Source organism: Centroberyx gerrardi, chromosome 6 (genome assembly GCF_048128805.1).
Source record: "Centroberyx gerrardi isolate f3 chromosome 6, fCenGer3.hap1.cur.20231027, whole genome shotgun sequence".
Taxonomy (NCBI): domain Eukaryota; kingdom Metazoa; phylum Chordata; class Actinopteri; order Beryciformes; family Berycidae; genus Centroberyx; species Centroberyx gerrardi.
In genome coordinates this window covers 12002507-12018617 of record NC_136002.1, presented here as the reverse complement: position 1 = coordinate 12018617, position 16111 = coordinate 12002507, and the positions used below count along the sequence as shown (strand labels likewise).

The window sequence follows — 16111 nt, the reverse complement described above, 5'->3', positions numbered from 1 at the left end:
GTAAAAATGTTAACGTAAAAAGTGCTGTGTCATTTGCAGTTGAATTAGTTTTGATAGCATATAAACAATGCTTTCTGTATGAATGTTTTTTGTCTCTTATTCACATTCATTTCTAATTAGAGATTACTGGTTTCCTGCTTTTTTCCAGTTCACTGTTTCTGTTCAACTGTTTCTGTACAATTTTTTTATTTTTTTTTGTATCATGGTTGATTGAGTCCAATGTGTTTTCCTAGGACGATTCAGACGACGAGCTTCCCTCCGTGAAGCGAGCGCAGGCCCGCAAGAAGCAGAGGCACGAAGCTCTGTTCGGCTCGCACAGCAGCGACGGGCTGGAGCTCATTGACTTGTCGTGTGAAGAAGGAGAGGAGACTGCAACCTCAGAGGTACGCCACATGTTCATCACATGTCCCTGTCAGATGGATATTCATGTGTACTATGGCACCGAAGCACTCTTAGTATTCTTCAAATCTGACTGATGCCACCTTTTGGATTCTTAACACCTTTTTCTTTTTCATCTCCCCAGGACAATGAAATGGAGGGCAGTGAACTGGACTCCTCCAATGATGAGGAGGAATGGAAGAGTGACAGCTCAAGGTAGAGAGCTTTTTATGTGCCAGACTGGGGTCAACTAGTATTGCCAAACAAATCTCAGCATTTGTTGTAACTTGTTTAGAGCACCTGGTGAACAGCTCTTAATTCATTCTGAAAGACTTTCCTGTAAATGTCAAAACCTTCTGGTACTTTGTATTGTCTTATGTTGCAAACCCATCTGGTACACCGAGCCAGTTTGACCCAGGCCTGTTTTGTATATGTCACTATTACAAGCAGGTAATTTGTCATTAACTCCAGTCTGGCTGCTGTATTTTTGCTGCTTTTTGTTCTCATGTGCGTAACCCAAAATGGTAACTCCGAGTGCTTTTGATTGGACAGCCACACATCCAGTGAGTACTCCGACTGGACGGCAGACGCTGGTATCAACTTGCAGCCATCCACCCCCTTGTCGTCACGGAAACGGGCACACCGCCGACTCAGCAGCTCGGAAGAGGAGGAGGAAGAGAATGAGGAAGAGGAGGAGAAGCAGCAGCAGAGTGACGAGGAAGAAAAACCTGGCAAGAAAAGCAAACAGAAGGCCAAGAAAGAAAAAAGCAGGACACCCAGGGTTAGTTGGTCAACACATGAAAACACTAATACTGCTGTGTCACTGTCTGAATCTTAACTCATTAGTCATTCCCCTGTCTGGGCAATGAATTATGTCACTCAATATGATTTTTAAGAGAGTACAAGGATTTCATTATGGACATTGCCAGAGAGAGATGTAATTGCATTTCTGTATTTTCACTTCAATGTGTCACTTTTTTGTATTGCACTGTGCTTGTGGTGTTACTGTTCAGGGTATGTGGGCTCCATGTTGTGTGATAAATGCTTCTATCTTCAGACAAGCCTCTTGAAAAGTAATGCAGATCTCACAGAGGCACACCTGTACAACCACAGGGAAGATGATTAGTGTAACAATGAGTTTAAAAACAGGCTTTTTCTATCTTGCTTCTCCAATCAGCGGCCTAAGGCCCGGCCGTCCATCAACAGAGAAGTGTCCAACGAGTTCAGACCCTCACCGTGGATCACTGATGTCATTCCCAGGAAGTCTCCTTTTGTCCCTCAAATGGGTGATGAGGTATGTGATATCATGTAATATGATACTGGTGTAGTGCCACGTTCTCTTTATTTGAGAAAAAAATCCATACTTCAGTTCGTTCAAAATCTATATTTGTGTTCCATGTATTTTTTTGTCTCCAATTTGTATTTCTATGTCAGTCTCCAACATAAGTCATTTCGGAAGCTAATTTATTTTCACTCGGATCAGTTTTCCTTGACATTTTACCAGGAAGTCACACGCAACAATGAGATGAAACTTTATTCATCCCCGTGGGGAAATAAGGTTTCAAACAGGATTCAGTGGGGAAAATCAAAATGGAATAGAAGCTACAAATAGGAAAAAAATAAGCAATAAAAACGAGAAATAATAAAACATAAACAGATGTGTGACTATGTAAACATATGCTGTTGACAATTTCAACAGACTAGGTAGACTGTAAGATTGGGAGGAATGGGAAACAGGAGCGTAAGTAACATTTAGAAGGAACAACAATTCATACTGATTGCTTATTTAAATATGGATGTAGGCTAGTCCACGTGCTTCTCTTGCAAATGTTTTTTCAATGGATACAGCACAACACTTACCTTGCCAGGGTTTGGGGTTTGGCTCTTGTTGGGGCCATTCATACCAAAAGTACACTTATAACTCTATGGCACTTTGGCTAAAAACATCCACCAAAAGCCTTGTGTGATGCTGGAAGGGATTCTCAGGATTTCAGTTTTTTGGCCACAACCTCCCACTCATTTCTAATGGCAGATAACCGTTTTCCTAACTTTTTTCCTTGCTTTTTTCTATTCCTGATCACATCCCTGATGAGGTCTGAATCGCTCTGTGTCTTTCAGGTGATATACTTCCGGCAGGGCCACGAGGCTTACGTTGAGGCAGTGAGCAGGAGTGAACTGTACCCCATCAACCTAGACAAACAACCCTGGAAGAAGATGGAGCTACGGGTAAGACTAAGCCACATAACAAGATAGGCAGGGTTCCTATGCACCCTTGTGAAACATTATTTTGATTTCTTGTTTTCTGATAATTTTGATAATTTCTTGTTTGTTGTGTTTTTTTAAACGTTTTTCAGATTTATTAATTTAAGTGCAAATGAAATGGAATGTCTTGTATTTATTTCCCAGGACCAAGAGTTTGTGAAGATCACTGGGATCAAATATGAAGTGTGCCCTCCGACACTGTGCTGTCTGAAGCTGACTCTTATTGACCACGGCACCGGCAAAATCACCGACAAGTCCTTCTCTGTCAAGTAAGCAGCTCAGTTACAGTAGCCAGCTCTCTTTGGCTCTATTAAGAAACAGTTTGAATACAGTTGCTTTTCTTATTCTCAGTGTCCTGCTCTAACTTTAAATTTATATATTTCATGCCAAAATAAGAGAAACACTGTTTGAAAAACATTGACACCTACCCTTAAGTGTTGACATGAAGGTTAAGCACATTAGTTAGTTACAAGTCATCTTAAGACCTGTGCTTACAAAAGTTATTTTGAGGATAGAATCCCCTATATTTTTTAAATACTGATGAAGGCAGCATTTTTTATTTTTACAAAATGGATGTATAGCATTTTTCAATGGAATTATCCCAGTGTAAAGTGATGTAGTCTACTGTCCAGAGTTAACTGGAATTGTTTTGTTGTATCATGTGTGTCAGTATTTACTGTGAAACCTTGTGAACAGTCAATGTGACTGTGCACCACCAAGTGCCTTTATTGTACTTGGGAATTGAAGTGACTCTGATTCCCCTACAGGTACCACGACATGCCAGATGTGATAGATTTCCTGGTGTTGAGGCAAAATTACGACGATGCACTCCGTAGAAACTGGCAACCAAGTGAGTTTGTGTAGTACTCCTCTGTGACTGTCTGTCTGTTTCATCAGTACAAAAGACACAAATCCGCACACTGGAATTATTCTCCCCAGTAGTGAATTTATTAATTTCAAAGTTTGATGTGCAGTTAATAAATTCACTATAGGGAGCATTATTGCAGTGTGCAGGTTCATGCCTTCTGTTCACGTTGCAGCTTTTCAGTCCAGAATTTTGTGCACATCCACAAAAACTCATTTACAAACTAAAAATGTTTCATCAGCCGTCTACATGCATAGATGACGTCTCAAGACCCAAGTATTTCCTTCAGCACATTCAGCAGATTGCCTCCATAAATTTAAAGTATATGCAATTAAAGTGCATGTGGCACCATTTGGTTCAACAAATGTAAATTTGAGATCCCCTCAGCGCTCTGTTGGTAACATTACCACCATGACTTGTGCAAGAATATCCTGTCACAACAGAACCTGCTTTCTTTCACCTCTGCCTTTTACAAACAAAAAAATGAGATGATTTGACGTTTATCATCATAGTAGAATCTCAAGTGATGATGACAGGGTGCCTACAAAGTGTGTTTGGAAATATGCGGGGGACATATTGAGTTTCACTCTGTATTGTGTCATGCATTTTTCCTCCCTAAACTTGGTAATACTTTGTGCAGATGACAGGTTCCGCTCGGTGATAGACGACGCCTGGTGGTTTGGGACCATCGTCTGTCAGGAGCCCTATCAGCCGGAATACCCTGACAGTCACTTCCAATGCTTCAAAGTCAGGTGGGAAAAGACGCACATGTCGTCTGGGCTGGGAATCGTGCAAATGTTCTGATGGCATACCAATTCCAATGCTTCAAATTAGATGCTGGTTTTCAGCCCATACTTTTTCGATATCTTTCTTTGTTGAATGAAAGCATGGTTTATAATGTATAATGTGTAATGTTGGACATTTACCTTTTGTATTTTCCCAATAGAATTAGATCATGGCCAACGGATTTGCCTAAAAAATACCCATAATCTTACAGAAAATCTGAGATCCCATCATAGAAATCCAAACTTTTGAAGCAGTTTGACACTTATTGATGGCTTGAAAATTATATTACCATCAAAAATATGAATGGTACTAAGAGTAACCATTTTTTTGATACCCAGTCTGACTTTAATGTCTTTTAGGATTGTTGAAAACCAAAAGCGTGGCACTAGAAGTGGTGCCAAACTGTTGACTGTGGCAACTTGTCTTACAACTCGTTGTTTTTGTGTCACCAGATGGGACAATGGGGAAACTGAGAAGCTGAGTCCTTGGGATGTGGAAGCTATTCCAGATGATGGTAATTATTAATTAACACCTGCTTATTGCTGTCACATTCACAAACCCATACCTACAGACAACACAGTACTGGGGTCACATTATACTTTGTGCTTCTGTGTAAAACACAGTGTTCATAATTACACGTCATAACTTCCTTCACATAAACCATTATAACCTCTGTTGAAGAATATACCAAAGCCATTCTCTAAGACATGGAGAATACAGAACATTGGGATTCAGTCGCCATAAGGGAAAAATTCACCCAAAAAAACAGCTATTGGTATTTTGTTGTTTTTTTGGTGCATTTTTCTTTTTCCCACAGATAATTTGCTAAACATAGACAATGTGATGTCACATTGAGATATTTCCAGTGCAGCTACAATGGAGTTAATAGGAGAGAATTTTAAGATCTGTCAGGGCTTGAAATTAACACTGTACCGGGGTTGACAAAAAACAATAAATCAGGATGCACTGAATCATCATTTTGTGATTGGTTTGGGACGATATTCTGTGGCTTTGAATGTTGGAACGAACAAATTTGCTTACCTTCAGTGGATAATCACTTTTCCTGCCTCTCTATTCTTCTTCCTTACAGCCCAGCAGCCAGAGACAGAGGGAGGGGGCATCCCAGTGACGGCAGAGGAGATGAGCGAGCTGATGTACAAAACGCTGCCAGGGGAGTGGGGCGAGAGGAGCCGGGACGAAGAGTGTGAGCGCATCACCGCTGCCATCGACCAACTCATCACTGTCGGTGTGTACGCATGCAGACATTCTTTAACCCCCCTCTCGTTCGCTCACTCACTCACACCAGGGTATCTGCGAGTCCTTAAAAGTCTGGAGAGTCTTAAAAGGCCTTAAAATTTTTGTACCATGTACGATGGGTTTTATTTTAGAATTTTCATTTTGATGCAATGAAATTAGATTTTCTTATGTTGTATTACTTACAGTTGGTCACAGTAAGTTTGACCCAGATGTCTACTCTAAGATACAGGACATACGGTTTATACACAAATGCAGTTAATATGACATGTTTTGTTTTTATCACAGCCACTTTAATAATTATAATTTGGCTATTCATGTCCAATATGTCCCTTTTTCTTATTCTTCCCATTTATAGCTTCAGAATTTTCATTCGCTATATTCAATCAGAAATAGACTGATTTTGACAGATTTGTTTCTTTATTTTGGCTGTAAAATTGTTCCAGGTTGCATTAAAAGAGAGAAAAATATCTTAAATTTTGGCCTTTTGAGACCTGCAGCTACCTGGCACATGTATACTTATTCATTCACACACAAACTCAGTCACTCACTCACATACACACACAATGACTTACTCACACGTATGCTCATTTATTTTCACTTGCGCACACACACACACAGTCGCACTCTCTTCAAGGACACTTTTTTTTTTTTTTTTTATATCATACTAAAACTCGACCTTTGTGTTTCTGCAACAGAGATCGCAGCTCCCTTCTCTGGTCCTGTGGACATTGTCCAGTATCCCACCTACTGCACTGTGATCGCCTACCCCACCGACCTGGGCACCATCAGACTCCGACTCATCAACAGGTTCTACAGGTCAGTCCCATACTTCTGAACAATCTCTCCTTCTGCCAAGTACAGCTGTCGATCTCAAACAAAGCAGGGTCAAATAATGTTTGTGAATAATTAAGTGTTGTGATCTGCTTGGAGTACCAGACAGGTGAGGTTTACTGCTGCAGGCCAATTCCAATGGTATCAGCTACGTTGTCACTCAGAGGAATGTATACTAAATTGACTTTCAAATACTTGGCTGCATTTATCTAAACTTTCTGGCGCTTCTTGTCCAATGTGGCAAAAACCACCCATCTGGTAATGAAAGCAGGTCAAAACAAATGTGTGGAATTATCTGCACTTTGATTGATCTGTTGACCTCGGTCTGATCTCATATTGTCTTCCTCGACATGTTAAGATCAGTCTTCACCAATGAAAGTCAAATTTTTCTGCAAGGTAACAGCATGTGTGAAGGAGAGAGTATATGGTGCATGTACTTACTCACCTCTGATGGTCCACAGGCGCCTATCAGCATTAATTTGGGATGCCAGGTACATTGCACACAACGCCCGCACTTTCAACGAGCCAAGGAGCAAGATTGCCCACTCGGCAAAAATCATCACGAATGTCCTCCAAAAGTTTGTCAAGTACGTTCCACTCGTGTTCTTGTTGTCTAGACTAGCGTTTTTCAAAAACTGTAACATAGCAAAACATAAGTGGGTCACAGGATGATTAAATTGGACCCTTATATTTGCACTGGAGAATTACGCAGCATCACCTCACTGGCTATGTTATGGTGTCAAAGCCTTTATAACTGGCAACAACGTATGGGAGGCTGAACTAAAGTCTTCAGGCTAGTAATCTAGTAGCCTAAAATAAGATACATTTAATGGAAGAAATGCACACAAACCTGCAAAATCAGCTTTGGGTAGCAAAAAAGAAATATTTGAAAATGTGGGTCACTTGAGGGAAATGTTCATGATGATACCCAAAGCACAGGCAAAATAATATTCACATATAATCCCTTTTCAGACTTAAAGTTGACACATCTTTTTCCTCATTTCCTCAGTAATCCAAGCTGCACAGATATCATGGAGATTTACAATGCTGTTGAAGAGATGGATGATGAAGATGATGAGGTAAAGTTGGCTTAATGCTTAAATAAATTTTTTTTTGTCAAATTTTAATGAGGTCTATTATTCATCGTGCCATGTCCTGCTGCTAGACAGATTGCTTAATACAGTATAATGAGAACATTAGTAAGATCTGCTCTTTACATGAAATAGACTGTACAGGTCTATCTAAGCGAACGTTTTGATCTCTGATTTCACTTGAAACATGAAAGGGAGATCTAGAGGAGACAAGTTAAAGGATTCATTTTTAAGCCTTGAGACAAGCGGGACATGAGACATAAAAAAGGGGGTGCAATTCATCATTAGTAAGGCGGTGTTTCCTTTAGTCATTTGTGTGGTGGCCCCAACAATGAAAATTCATTGATCATTAGGCCTTATTGCTCAGCCTCGACTCAAATGTATATTACAGAGAGTGTGTTAAACTTATCTAAATTTTAATATTGTCCACAGGATGACGATACAGAGGCACCAGGCACCTCCTCTGGACACAGACTGCGTCAGGTAAACAGAACAGACAGAGAATACTTAATAATAAGGTTACAGTCACACAGCATGCAAAAAGGAGGACAAGACATTCAAGCATTTTGGAGAAAATATAATGATTCTATTGTGCAGTATGTTGATAAAGCACAAAAACAGAAGCTGTGGTCAACATGAGTAGAGGTATGAAATGAATGACTAATAAGAGCAGGGTGTGCCTTAGGCGAGGGGACAGTCCAGTTTCTGAGAAGAAATCCTTACTATCCAAAGCTTCGAGTCCCTTGTCGGACATTTTCTGAGGTTTCTGGTATTTGATGACAAATGACTGGTGTTGAACTTTTTTTTTTTTTAACTTATGTTCTGCACGTTGCAATGGGAGTTGTTATCCCTGAAATAAATTCAACGATTTTCTTTTCTCATTGACGACTATGAGAAAGCTTCCATGCGAACACACCATAACACGTAATGTTTATCCTAGATCACAAGCAGTGAATATGCCATGGTGTTTTTGGTATTTGACGAGTCTGTCCAAGGCAGAGTAACTGAAAGGTAGTGTGCTTCATGCCATGATGACTGACTTTCTCCCTCCTTGCTGTCACCAGCGCTCAGCGGAGGTTTTGCCAGACAGAGATGCCTGGAAGGAACAGTGCAAAAGTCTGCTCAACTACATATTTGAGTGTGAGGACTCGGAGCCCTTCAAACGTCCTGTGGATCCAACAAACTATCCAGTAAGTCAACATGACACGCTCGGGGGATCTGTAGATGCTGGCATTCGGCAGAACAATGTTGACCTGGGGCAGAAACTGAATACCAAGTGGACTTCAGATTTCAACACTCGCACTATTTTATACACTATCTGGAAGAATAGGAAAACTCCCAGCCACAAGTCAAAACTAGTTAGTGAAGCAGAAGGTTTTAAGAAAAGCCTTTTTTCCTCTAGAAAACGGATTCTGTAATGGTAACAGCCATCATATATACATACATACATCATATTGGTGCCTAAAACCCTCACAGCTGAAGCCAAAGACCAATTTTCATCTTTGGTTAAATAATGAAACATTGACATTTACATTTTAGGTAGAGTTATCCAGAGTGGCATAGAGTGAGTACAGCATACAGTGATTCAATGGGGACAAGGTGACACAAGATATTTATTGAAAAGATGAATTTTCAGCCTACCATGTAAGATGGGGAGTGACTCTGTTCTGACTGAAGTGAGGTCATATTGGGTTTTTTTTTGTATTCCAATGTATCGTAAATGATTAAGCCTAAATCATGTTTTGTGTGCGTCTCCAGGACTACCATGACATCATTGATACACCAATGGACTTTGGCACGGTGAAGAGGACCCTGGAGGAAGACCACTATGAGAATCCAGTAGAGCTGTGCAAAGACACCCGGCTAATATTTGCCAATGCGAAAGCCTACACTCCCAACAAACGCTCCAAGGTACGAGAGCTAGTTGAGATTCTCCCCCAGTGCGGGAGTCCATCTCATAAATATAAATTAATGGTTGTGAGTTTATATTGCAAGTAAAAGTTGATTGCTATGAATTCAGGTGTTACATTTCCTGATTGAAAAACTCATTCAGTCATTTACATTTTGGCTTCGAAGTATATCTTTATTACTCCATCTTCTCTATTCTTTCTGTCGTAGATTTACAGTATGACCTTGCGGCTCTCTGCCTTCTTCGAGGAGCAAATCAGAACAGTCATATCTGAGTACAAAACTGCTGTCAAGAGCAACGACAGGCTCCGCCGCAGCCAGCGGTTCCGGAAGAAAATGCAGCAGCAGGATCAGCCTGCCGCCGGCACCAACACCTCAAGGTCTGCTGCAGTTCTCTGCCTCTCCTCAGTTGATATTGTTCACCAGAGAAATGGATTATCAATGGTGCAGGGAACAAGATTGCCACCGATGGGTGCTGTGGTGACTCAGTGCATTGAGGCATACTATGTACTCACAAGGTCATGGGTTCAAATATGGCTAAAGACCTTTGTTGCTTGATATTTCTTTCCTGTCCTCTCCACTTTACACTAGCTAATAAAGCAGAAATGTCTTAAAAGTGATCTTACACTTATGTTCTCCTGCGATGTATTTCATTGTCTGATTGAAAGTCTTTCCTCTTTTCTCAAGTCATAAGAGGGCCGCTGTCAAAACTCAGGAAAAAGTGGAGTCGACGTCAGTGACCAAATCTACCTCAGCCAAAGTGTCTGTTCCTGAGCGGGTCAGGAGGAGTCGAGGCAGCAGCTCGGGCCACAGCTCCTCTGAGGACGACATGGGCTCCAAAGCTGCTTCCTCAACACCAGGTACAATGGAGCCTTTTCCATGTTGGTACTGTACAACTTTTCCACAAATCGCTTGTAATGCCTCCTGGTCAATAGGTTCTTTCATTATACCGAATTATTTAGCAGGAAGATTCTCCACTAGTGTGATATAGTATGTTATGTTATACTAGGTTTGTCTTCCAGTAGACAAAATACTAATTCCAAATTAGTAGAAAAATTACCCACACTGATTTGTGGCATGAAGTGATGAAAATGAAATAATAATTTGTACTAACACAATTTGGATGAAGCACATTTTTATCCAATCCTACCTAAATACGGTACTCTAACCTCAATTAGTCAGTCTTATCATAACAGTCCCATGGCATATTTGTGGTGAAGATGTATAGTTCTTTCTTGGAGTAGTTGAAATTCACAGCTATGGTGTGAAGATTCATAAAGTTTCACAATGGTATGTTTACTTCTCAATATTAATTAGATACTGCTCAAGAAGGAAGAGACATGTTTTGTAGATCACTGTTGTCAAGTGCTGTAAGGTGTGATGAGGTTTGATAGCTCACATTTATAGAGGAGTGAAGTGTCTCATCCCTGACTGACCTGAATTTGCTTCTTGAACATTGTGGTAATAATGCCATGGGAAAAAAGAGCCTGTAATGTCTCTTCTTCTGTTCTTAATTCTGTATGAGAGGCGTAGGAATTTTACCAGTCACTATTGGAATCAAGTAAAGCCTTGATGTTTACTGATGTTTTTCTACTGCAGAGTCTGAGAGTGACAGCGAGCTGCCATTGACTGAGTCAGAGGAGGAGAAACGTCCAGGTTCCTCAAGGCGTCATCGAAGCAGAGAGACCAGAGGGAAAACAAGAGTTACAAGAAACAACGGGGCCAAGAAGAGGAAAAAAGGTCAGGATTTAATGAGTCTATTTGCAGATAAAATCTTGAATTGTTCGACCTTATTCCACCTAGAACTTCCACAAGAACATCGGGAAGCTGATAACCTCACAACCTAAACTTAATACACAACCTAAAGCTGTGTATTAAAAACAGTCTGAAACAATCACATCCCTGAAAATGTATCTTTTTATTGTCAGTTGCTGAGAGCGACAGTGAAGAGGAAGATGATGAGGAGGAGGAGGAGGAATTCTACAGTGAAGGCGAGGAGAGCGAAGATGGAGATAGTTTGTCCCACTCCTCGTCTCGTCGCTATCCCAGCAGGACTAAAAGCAGCAGGAGCACACGGCTGACCAGGAACAGTGCTGCCGCAGACAGGAAACGGACAGGTAAACACTGCCGACAGGCCTCTACTGGCATCTTCAACAACAAGCAGTAAGACCCTAAAGCCCAGATCACAAAGCTCAAGGTCTCAGTAGACTTCAGTAAGATCATATGTTGTCCTGTCATTCTAGCAAGCCAGTGCCATTGCTAGAAAGATTTGTGGCTCAGAAATCAACATAATTCTGCACAGTCAGACTTTGTTGTCATTGAACTTTTATTTATTACATCGTATTGTTGCATATCGTTAAACATCCCCCCCCCCCCCCCGTCTCTTGTCTTTAGACGGCAGAGCTCAAGTGAACGGTCACAGCAGCAGGTCGTCTCGCAGGGAGAAACGTCGCCATGAGGAGTCCGACAAAGGCACATCCCAGGGCTCTGAGGGGGAAGAGGGATTCGTGGGTCGCAGGTTTCTGAAGAGAAAGACTGCCAGGGCAGCTGTCAACAAGATCAAACTTCTTGAAGCGGCGGACGAAGACTACGAGGAGGAGGAGGAGGAGGAGGAGAAGCCGACGAGGAGCAGCAGCCGCCTCCGCCAATCCACCACCAGGTCCAGCAAACGCACTGCAGTGATCCAGAGCAGCTCAGACTCTGAGGAAGAGTCACCGTCACAGGGTAGGCAGGAGCAATCTTTTCTTTGTGACTTTAAAGTACAACCTTGAATTTAACCATCTACATTTTCACACATCTTAAGGAAGAGTCGAACCCCTAAGTGGAAAATAAGCTTTTATAAAAACTTAGTTAACTTATAACTCAACATGCAGGTTTTACTACATCATTTATAGACCTCGCAAATGTTAACAATCCTTTTACAGCCTTAAAATACAAGCAAAATTTATTTAATTGTAGTTTTGTTTTAGGCACATCATTTCTTTGAAAATATTGTTAACACGTCCTAACATTTCCGACATGTTTACAAGATAGATTTGACCTAATTCTGGCTTTGTTCCTCTTTCTAGCTTCTCAGAATACAAAGGAGTCAGCTGGTGAATCTAAGGATGAGGAGGACAGCGACGAGAACGATGCCTCGTCCTCCTCCCAGCGTCAGCAGAATGGAGACAGGAGCTCCAGCAGACACAGAACGAGACAAATTACAAAGACTAAGGGAAAGGGTGAGAAATTACTTTTTTGTTATTAGTCACGTTTATTTCTTCCTTGCCATTAGCCATTCCCTTGGCATTTGTGATGGATGTTGCTCTAATCAGATGGCCTCTTTTTTTCTCTCCCTTTTTTCAGATGTTTTGTCCCATGTGAACGGACATGGAGCAAAACATCACAAGTCTGATAGTAACTCTGAGAAAGAAGAAGCTGTAGAGGAGAGTTCTGGAGAAGAGGAGGAGGAGACGAAAGAGGACAAACGGGCTGCTGTCTTTCAGAAGCCGTCTAGGAGCACAGTAACTACTCCAGGCGGGAAAAGTAGGAGGACTCTGAATGCAAGTGAGGAAGAGGAGGAGGAAGAGGTAGAGGACACTGTATGCAGGACCACACGACGCAAACCTCCTGTCAGCTCAGACGAAGAGGACAAAGACCACGATTCCCAGAAGCACCCGCACCAAAATGGGAGAAAGGTGGAGAAAGAAATACGCAAGGACTCTGGGAAAAAGAGTAGAATTCCATCATCAAAAAGCCAAGATCAACAAAAACCTGCCTCAACTAACAAACTGGAGGGTGCAGAATCGGAGGAACTCAGTGATGCTCCAAAGAGATCCAGCTCACGCAAGAAAAGATTGAAAACAGAAGATGAGGAACATGAAGTAGATAGCAATCACTCCAATGAGGAATCTGAAGCCGAAACGCAGAAAAAGAGGCCGGCACGGAACAAGAGCAAACCTAAACGGCCTCGTGGAAGCACCTCCGCTTCAGAGAGCTCAGAGCTGGAATTCAAACCCAAGAAGAGGTCAAGGAGAAAACGCTCTACCGGCTCGTCAGACGAAGAATCTGATAACAAGTCGGATAACAGCACATCAGGCAGACGATCGCGCCTCCGAGCCCTACCAAAAAAGAAATATATCAGCGACAACTCTCTTTCTGAGGAAGACTCTGCTTCTGAGAGCCGAGGGAAACGCAGGAACGGCAGTAGCAAGGCTGCCGCCCCTTCTGGCGAAGACGGGCATAAGCGCGAGTCTAAAAGAGCATCTCCCGATGAAACCAAGCACCAACCGTCTTCCAAGAGAAAACGTATATACACCTCAGACTCTGAAGATAGGGGGGAGGAGGATGGAGAGGAGGAGCCGGTTCCCAAGATCAATAAAAATAGCAAAGAGACTAACAGGTCAGGCTCCTCCAAGCGCGTCAAAAGGGAATCTCATCGCAAGTCCAAACCAGAGGATGGTGACAGCAAGGAAGACTCCTCTTCCCAACCTGGTTCAGACGATGATGAGGAGGAGGAGGACGATGTTGGTCATTCAAGGGGAGGAAAGAAAAATGCGAGGCGACCAAAACACAAACGAAAGGAAAGCTACAGCAGTAGCAATCGCAGTTCTGCCTCAGAAAGTGAGCAGTCATCTTCAGCCTCTGAAAACTCATTTGCCAGCTCAGGGTCCCACAGCAGTCCAAAGAGGAGCGGTGACAGACAAAGGTCCAGGATCAGCGAGCGGACCGCCCCCCGCCAGCTGAGGCAGCGCCCCCGGCGGGCAGCCTCGGACGAAGCGGACAGCGACGAGTCGTACAGCAAACGTCACACACGCGTGAACACCCGGAACCGGGGCAAGCGGACGGTAATGTATCATGATAGTGAATGAAGGACTTGGCGGCTGGAACTACAGGCTTTAGAGGAAAGAGAGAGAGACGGAGCGAGAGAGAGACATTAACTGGAGACCTTGAAGACACTTGATGGCCACGTTATGGTAGTAGCACTGGAGTCCTCAAGAGAAAATGCTGTGAATCTGTTTCATTCAGGGATATTTATATTTTCTATGAAAAAAAAAAAAAACGTTTATAAATGTAATACGAATTCAAGCATTTGAACTGCTGGTTTTCACAAGGATACAGAGCAAAACACCTCCTCCCATACTGCTTGTTGTGATTTGGCCGGCAGAGTAACCATTCTGGGGAATATTGTCAGCTTGGGTGCTATCTAATATACCTCTGTTTAATCAAGCATATTGCTGGCTTGCACTAAGATACACTGTAATGAGGTATTTCATACACTAGTTTTGCATTAGAAACTCAGGGGTCAACTAAGTTTACTGTAGTCTCAGACATGCAGTTGTTTTTTGTAAAGTGAAGAGCTAGGTTAAGGACAAGAAACAATTCCAGGATGGCAGATGTCCAAGCACACTCACTGGGACAAAACTAATCCATGTTCACAATCTTTTGACTACAGCACTCCTTTGTAAATCCACACAATTTATGCTTGACTGTATTGTGAGTTGATATGAGCCAAAATGTACAAATATTAATTCCTTTCCCCCACATCATTTCATTTTCTTTTTGAATACTTTTGTGTTGTATTCTAGTCAATAGATGTAAATATGTGATTGAGAATGGAATCGTCTGAAAGGTTTATGACGATCATTCAGTAGCAAAGTGTTTATTTAAATTTGAGCATTAACTTCTCTCTTTTTTTTTTATGACGTTTAACTGCATTGTCTTGCCATATGTCACAAATTGGTACCTTTTTGCCAAGTACAAGAAACCAAAAAGTACTTACTGCAAAATACTGTGATTTCTCATATTGGGAAGACATTTTATTGTCCTGTGTTACCTACTTTCAGTATTAAATTCTTTTTCAGAGTTGACTTAAAACATTTTGCCAGTCACATGGTTTAGTTTTGTTTGTTTAGGGGAGGTTTCTAAATACAGTCGCATTATGAAACTTTGCTTAATGTTTTTCGTACTACACCTTTAATAAACAGATTTCACAGGAAAAACTATAACTCAATGTGGTTGTGGAGTGCAATTAATTAGTTATTCCTCCTATTAATAAAGACATCATTTCAAGGTTTATTCTGTGTTTGACTTACTTTACGGTCTCAGAATCTTCATCAGTGTCATCATGAACATGAGCCATCCCTAAATAATTTGATAATATATACAGTGCTATGAAATTTTATTCCATGATAATTTTGTTTTAGAAGTCAAATGTATTATCTAACTATTCAGATAAAACGAAACAGATCAAAGTGTGCTGGATTCTGCAGGGCATAAGAAACTGCACAAAGTCCTATGTCTATGATCTATCATTCTGTCATTTATATCTATCATTTATATACCGGCATATACCATATGGGAGGGACTATCCAATGTTTATAGACTAATTTTGCTGCCTCCGCCTCTCATTGAATAAAGTGCACAACAGCACCATCTGCAGGCATTAGGGATCTCTCGTGTGTAGGCGATCCTAAACAAAAACTACAAAACAAAACGTCGCTCCTGTGTGACGCCACATAGCAACGAGGTGCCATATCTTTTACTTGTCGTACTTTCGACATGTTTTATTGGAAAAAAATACCAACTCCGATTATAATTGCCATTTATCAACATTCATAAAACGTAGTGCTATTCTTTATGACATACACAGTGTTGTCTCGATATTTTTTGTGCAGTTTAATTTCGTCCATATTTATTTATTCGTTCATCAATTTCACGAAAATACCAGCTGCAGCAGTCAGCTACATTGGCT

The 16111-nt window shown here is 41.4% G+C and overlaps 1 protein-coding gene across 1 annotated transcript in view; it reads left to right on the top strand.

The window, feature by feature from the left end:
* The window catches only part of brwd1 (bromodomain and WD repeat domain containing 1), a 28879-nt gene extending 13466 nt beyond the window's left edge, over positions 1-15413 (top strand). The window contains exons 22-44 of the mRNA XM_078284077.1: positions 234-383; positions 524-594; positions 931-1159; positions 1556-1672; positions 2497-2604; positions 2785-2909; positions 3408-3490; positions 4146-4257; positions 4744-4805; positions 5382-5537; positions 6244-6364; positions 6841-6966; positions 7389-7458; positions 7903-7953; positions 8535-8660; positions 9229-9381; positions 9589-9758; positions 10066-10238; positions 10978-11118; positions 11307-11495; positions 11773-12102; positions 12447-12599; positions 12724-15413. Coding sequence (XP_078140203.1) covers positions 234-383; positions 524-594; positions 931-1159; positions 1556-1672; positions 2497-2604; positions 2785-2909; positions 3408-3490; positions 4146-4257; positions 4744-4805; positions 5382-5537; positions 6244-6364; positions 6841-6966; positions 7389-7458; positions 7903-7953; positions 8535-8660; positions 9229-9381; positions 9589-9758; positions 10066-10238; positions 10978-11118; positions 11307-11495; positions 11773-12102; positions 12447-12599; positions 12724-14228 — 4521 coding nt within the window. The 3' untranslated portion in view covers positions 14229-15413. The remainder of the gene's footprint in view (positions 1-233; positions 384-523; positions 595-930; positions 1160-1555; positions 1673-2496; positions 2605-2784; positions 2910-3407; positions 3491-4145; positions 4258-4743; positions 4806-5381; positions 5538-6243; positions 6365-6840; positions 6967-7388; positions 7459-7902; positions 7954-8534; positions 8661-9228; positions 9382-9588; positions 9759-10065; positions 10239-10977; positions 11119-11306; positions 11496-11772; positions 12103-12446; positions 12600-12723) is intronic.
* The last annotated feature ends 698 nt before the right edge of the window (positions 15414-16111 follow it).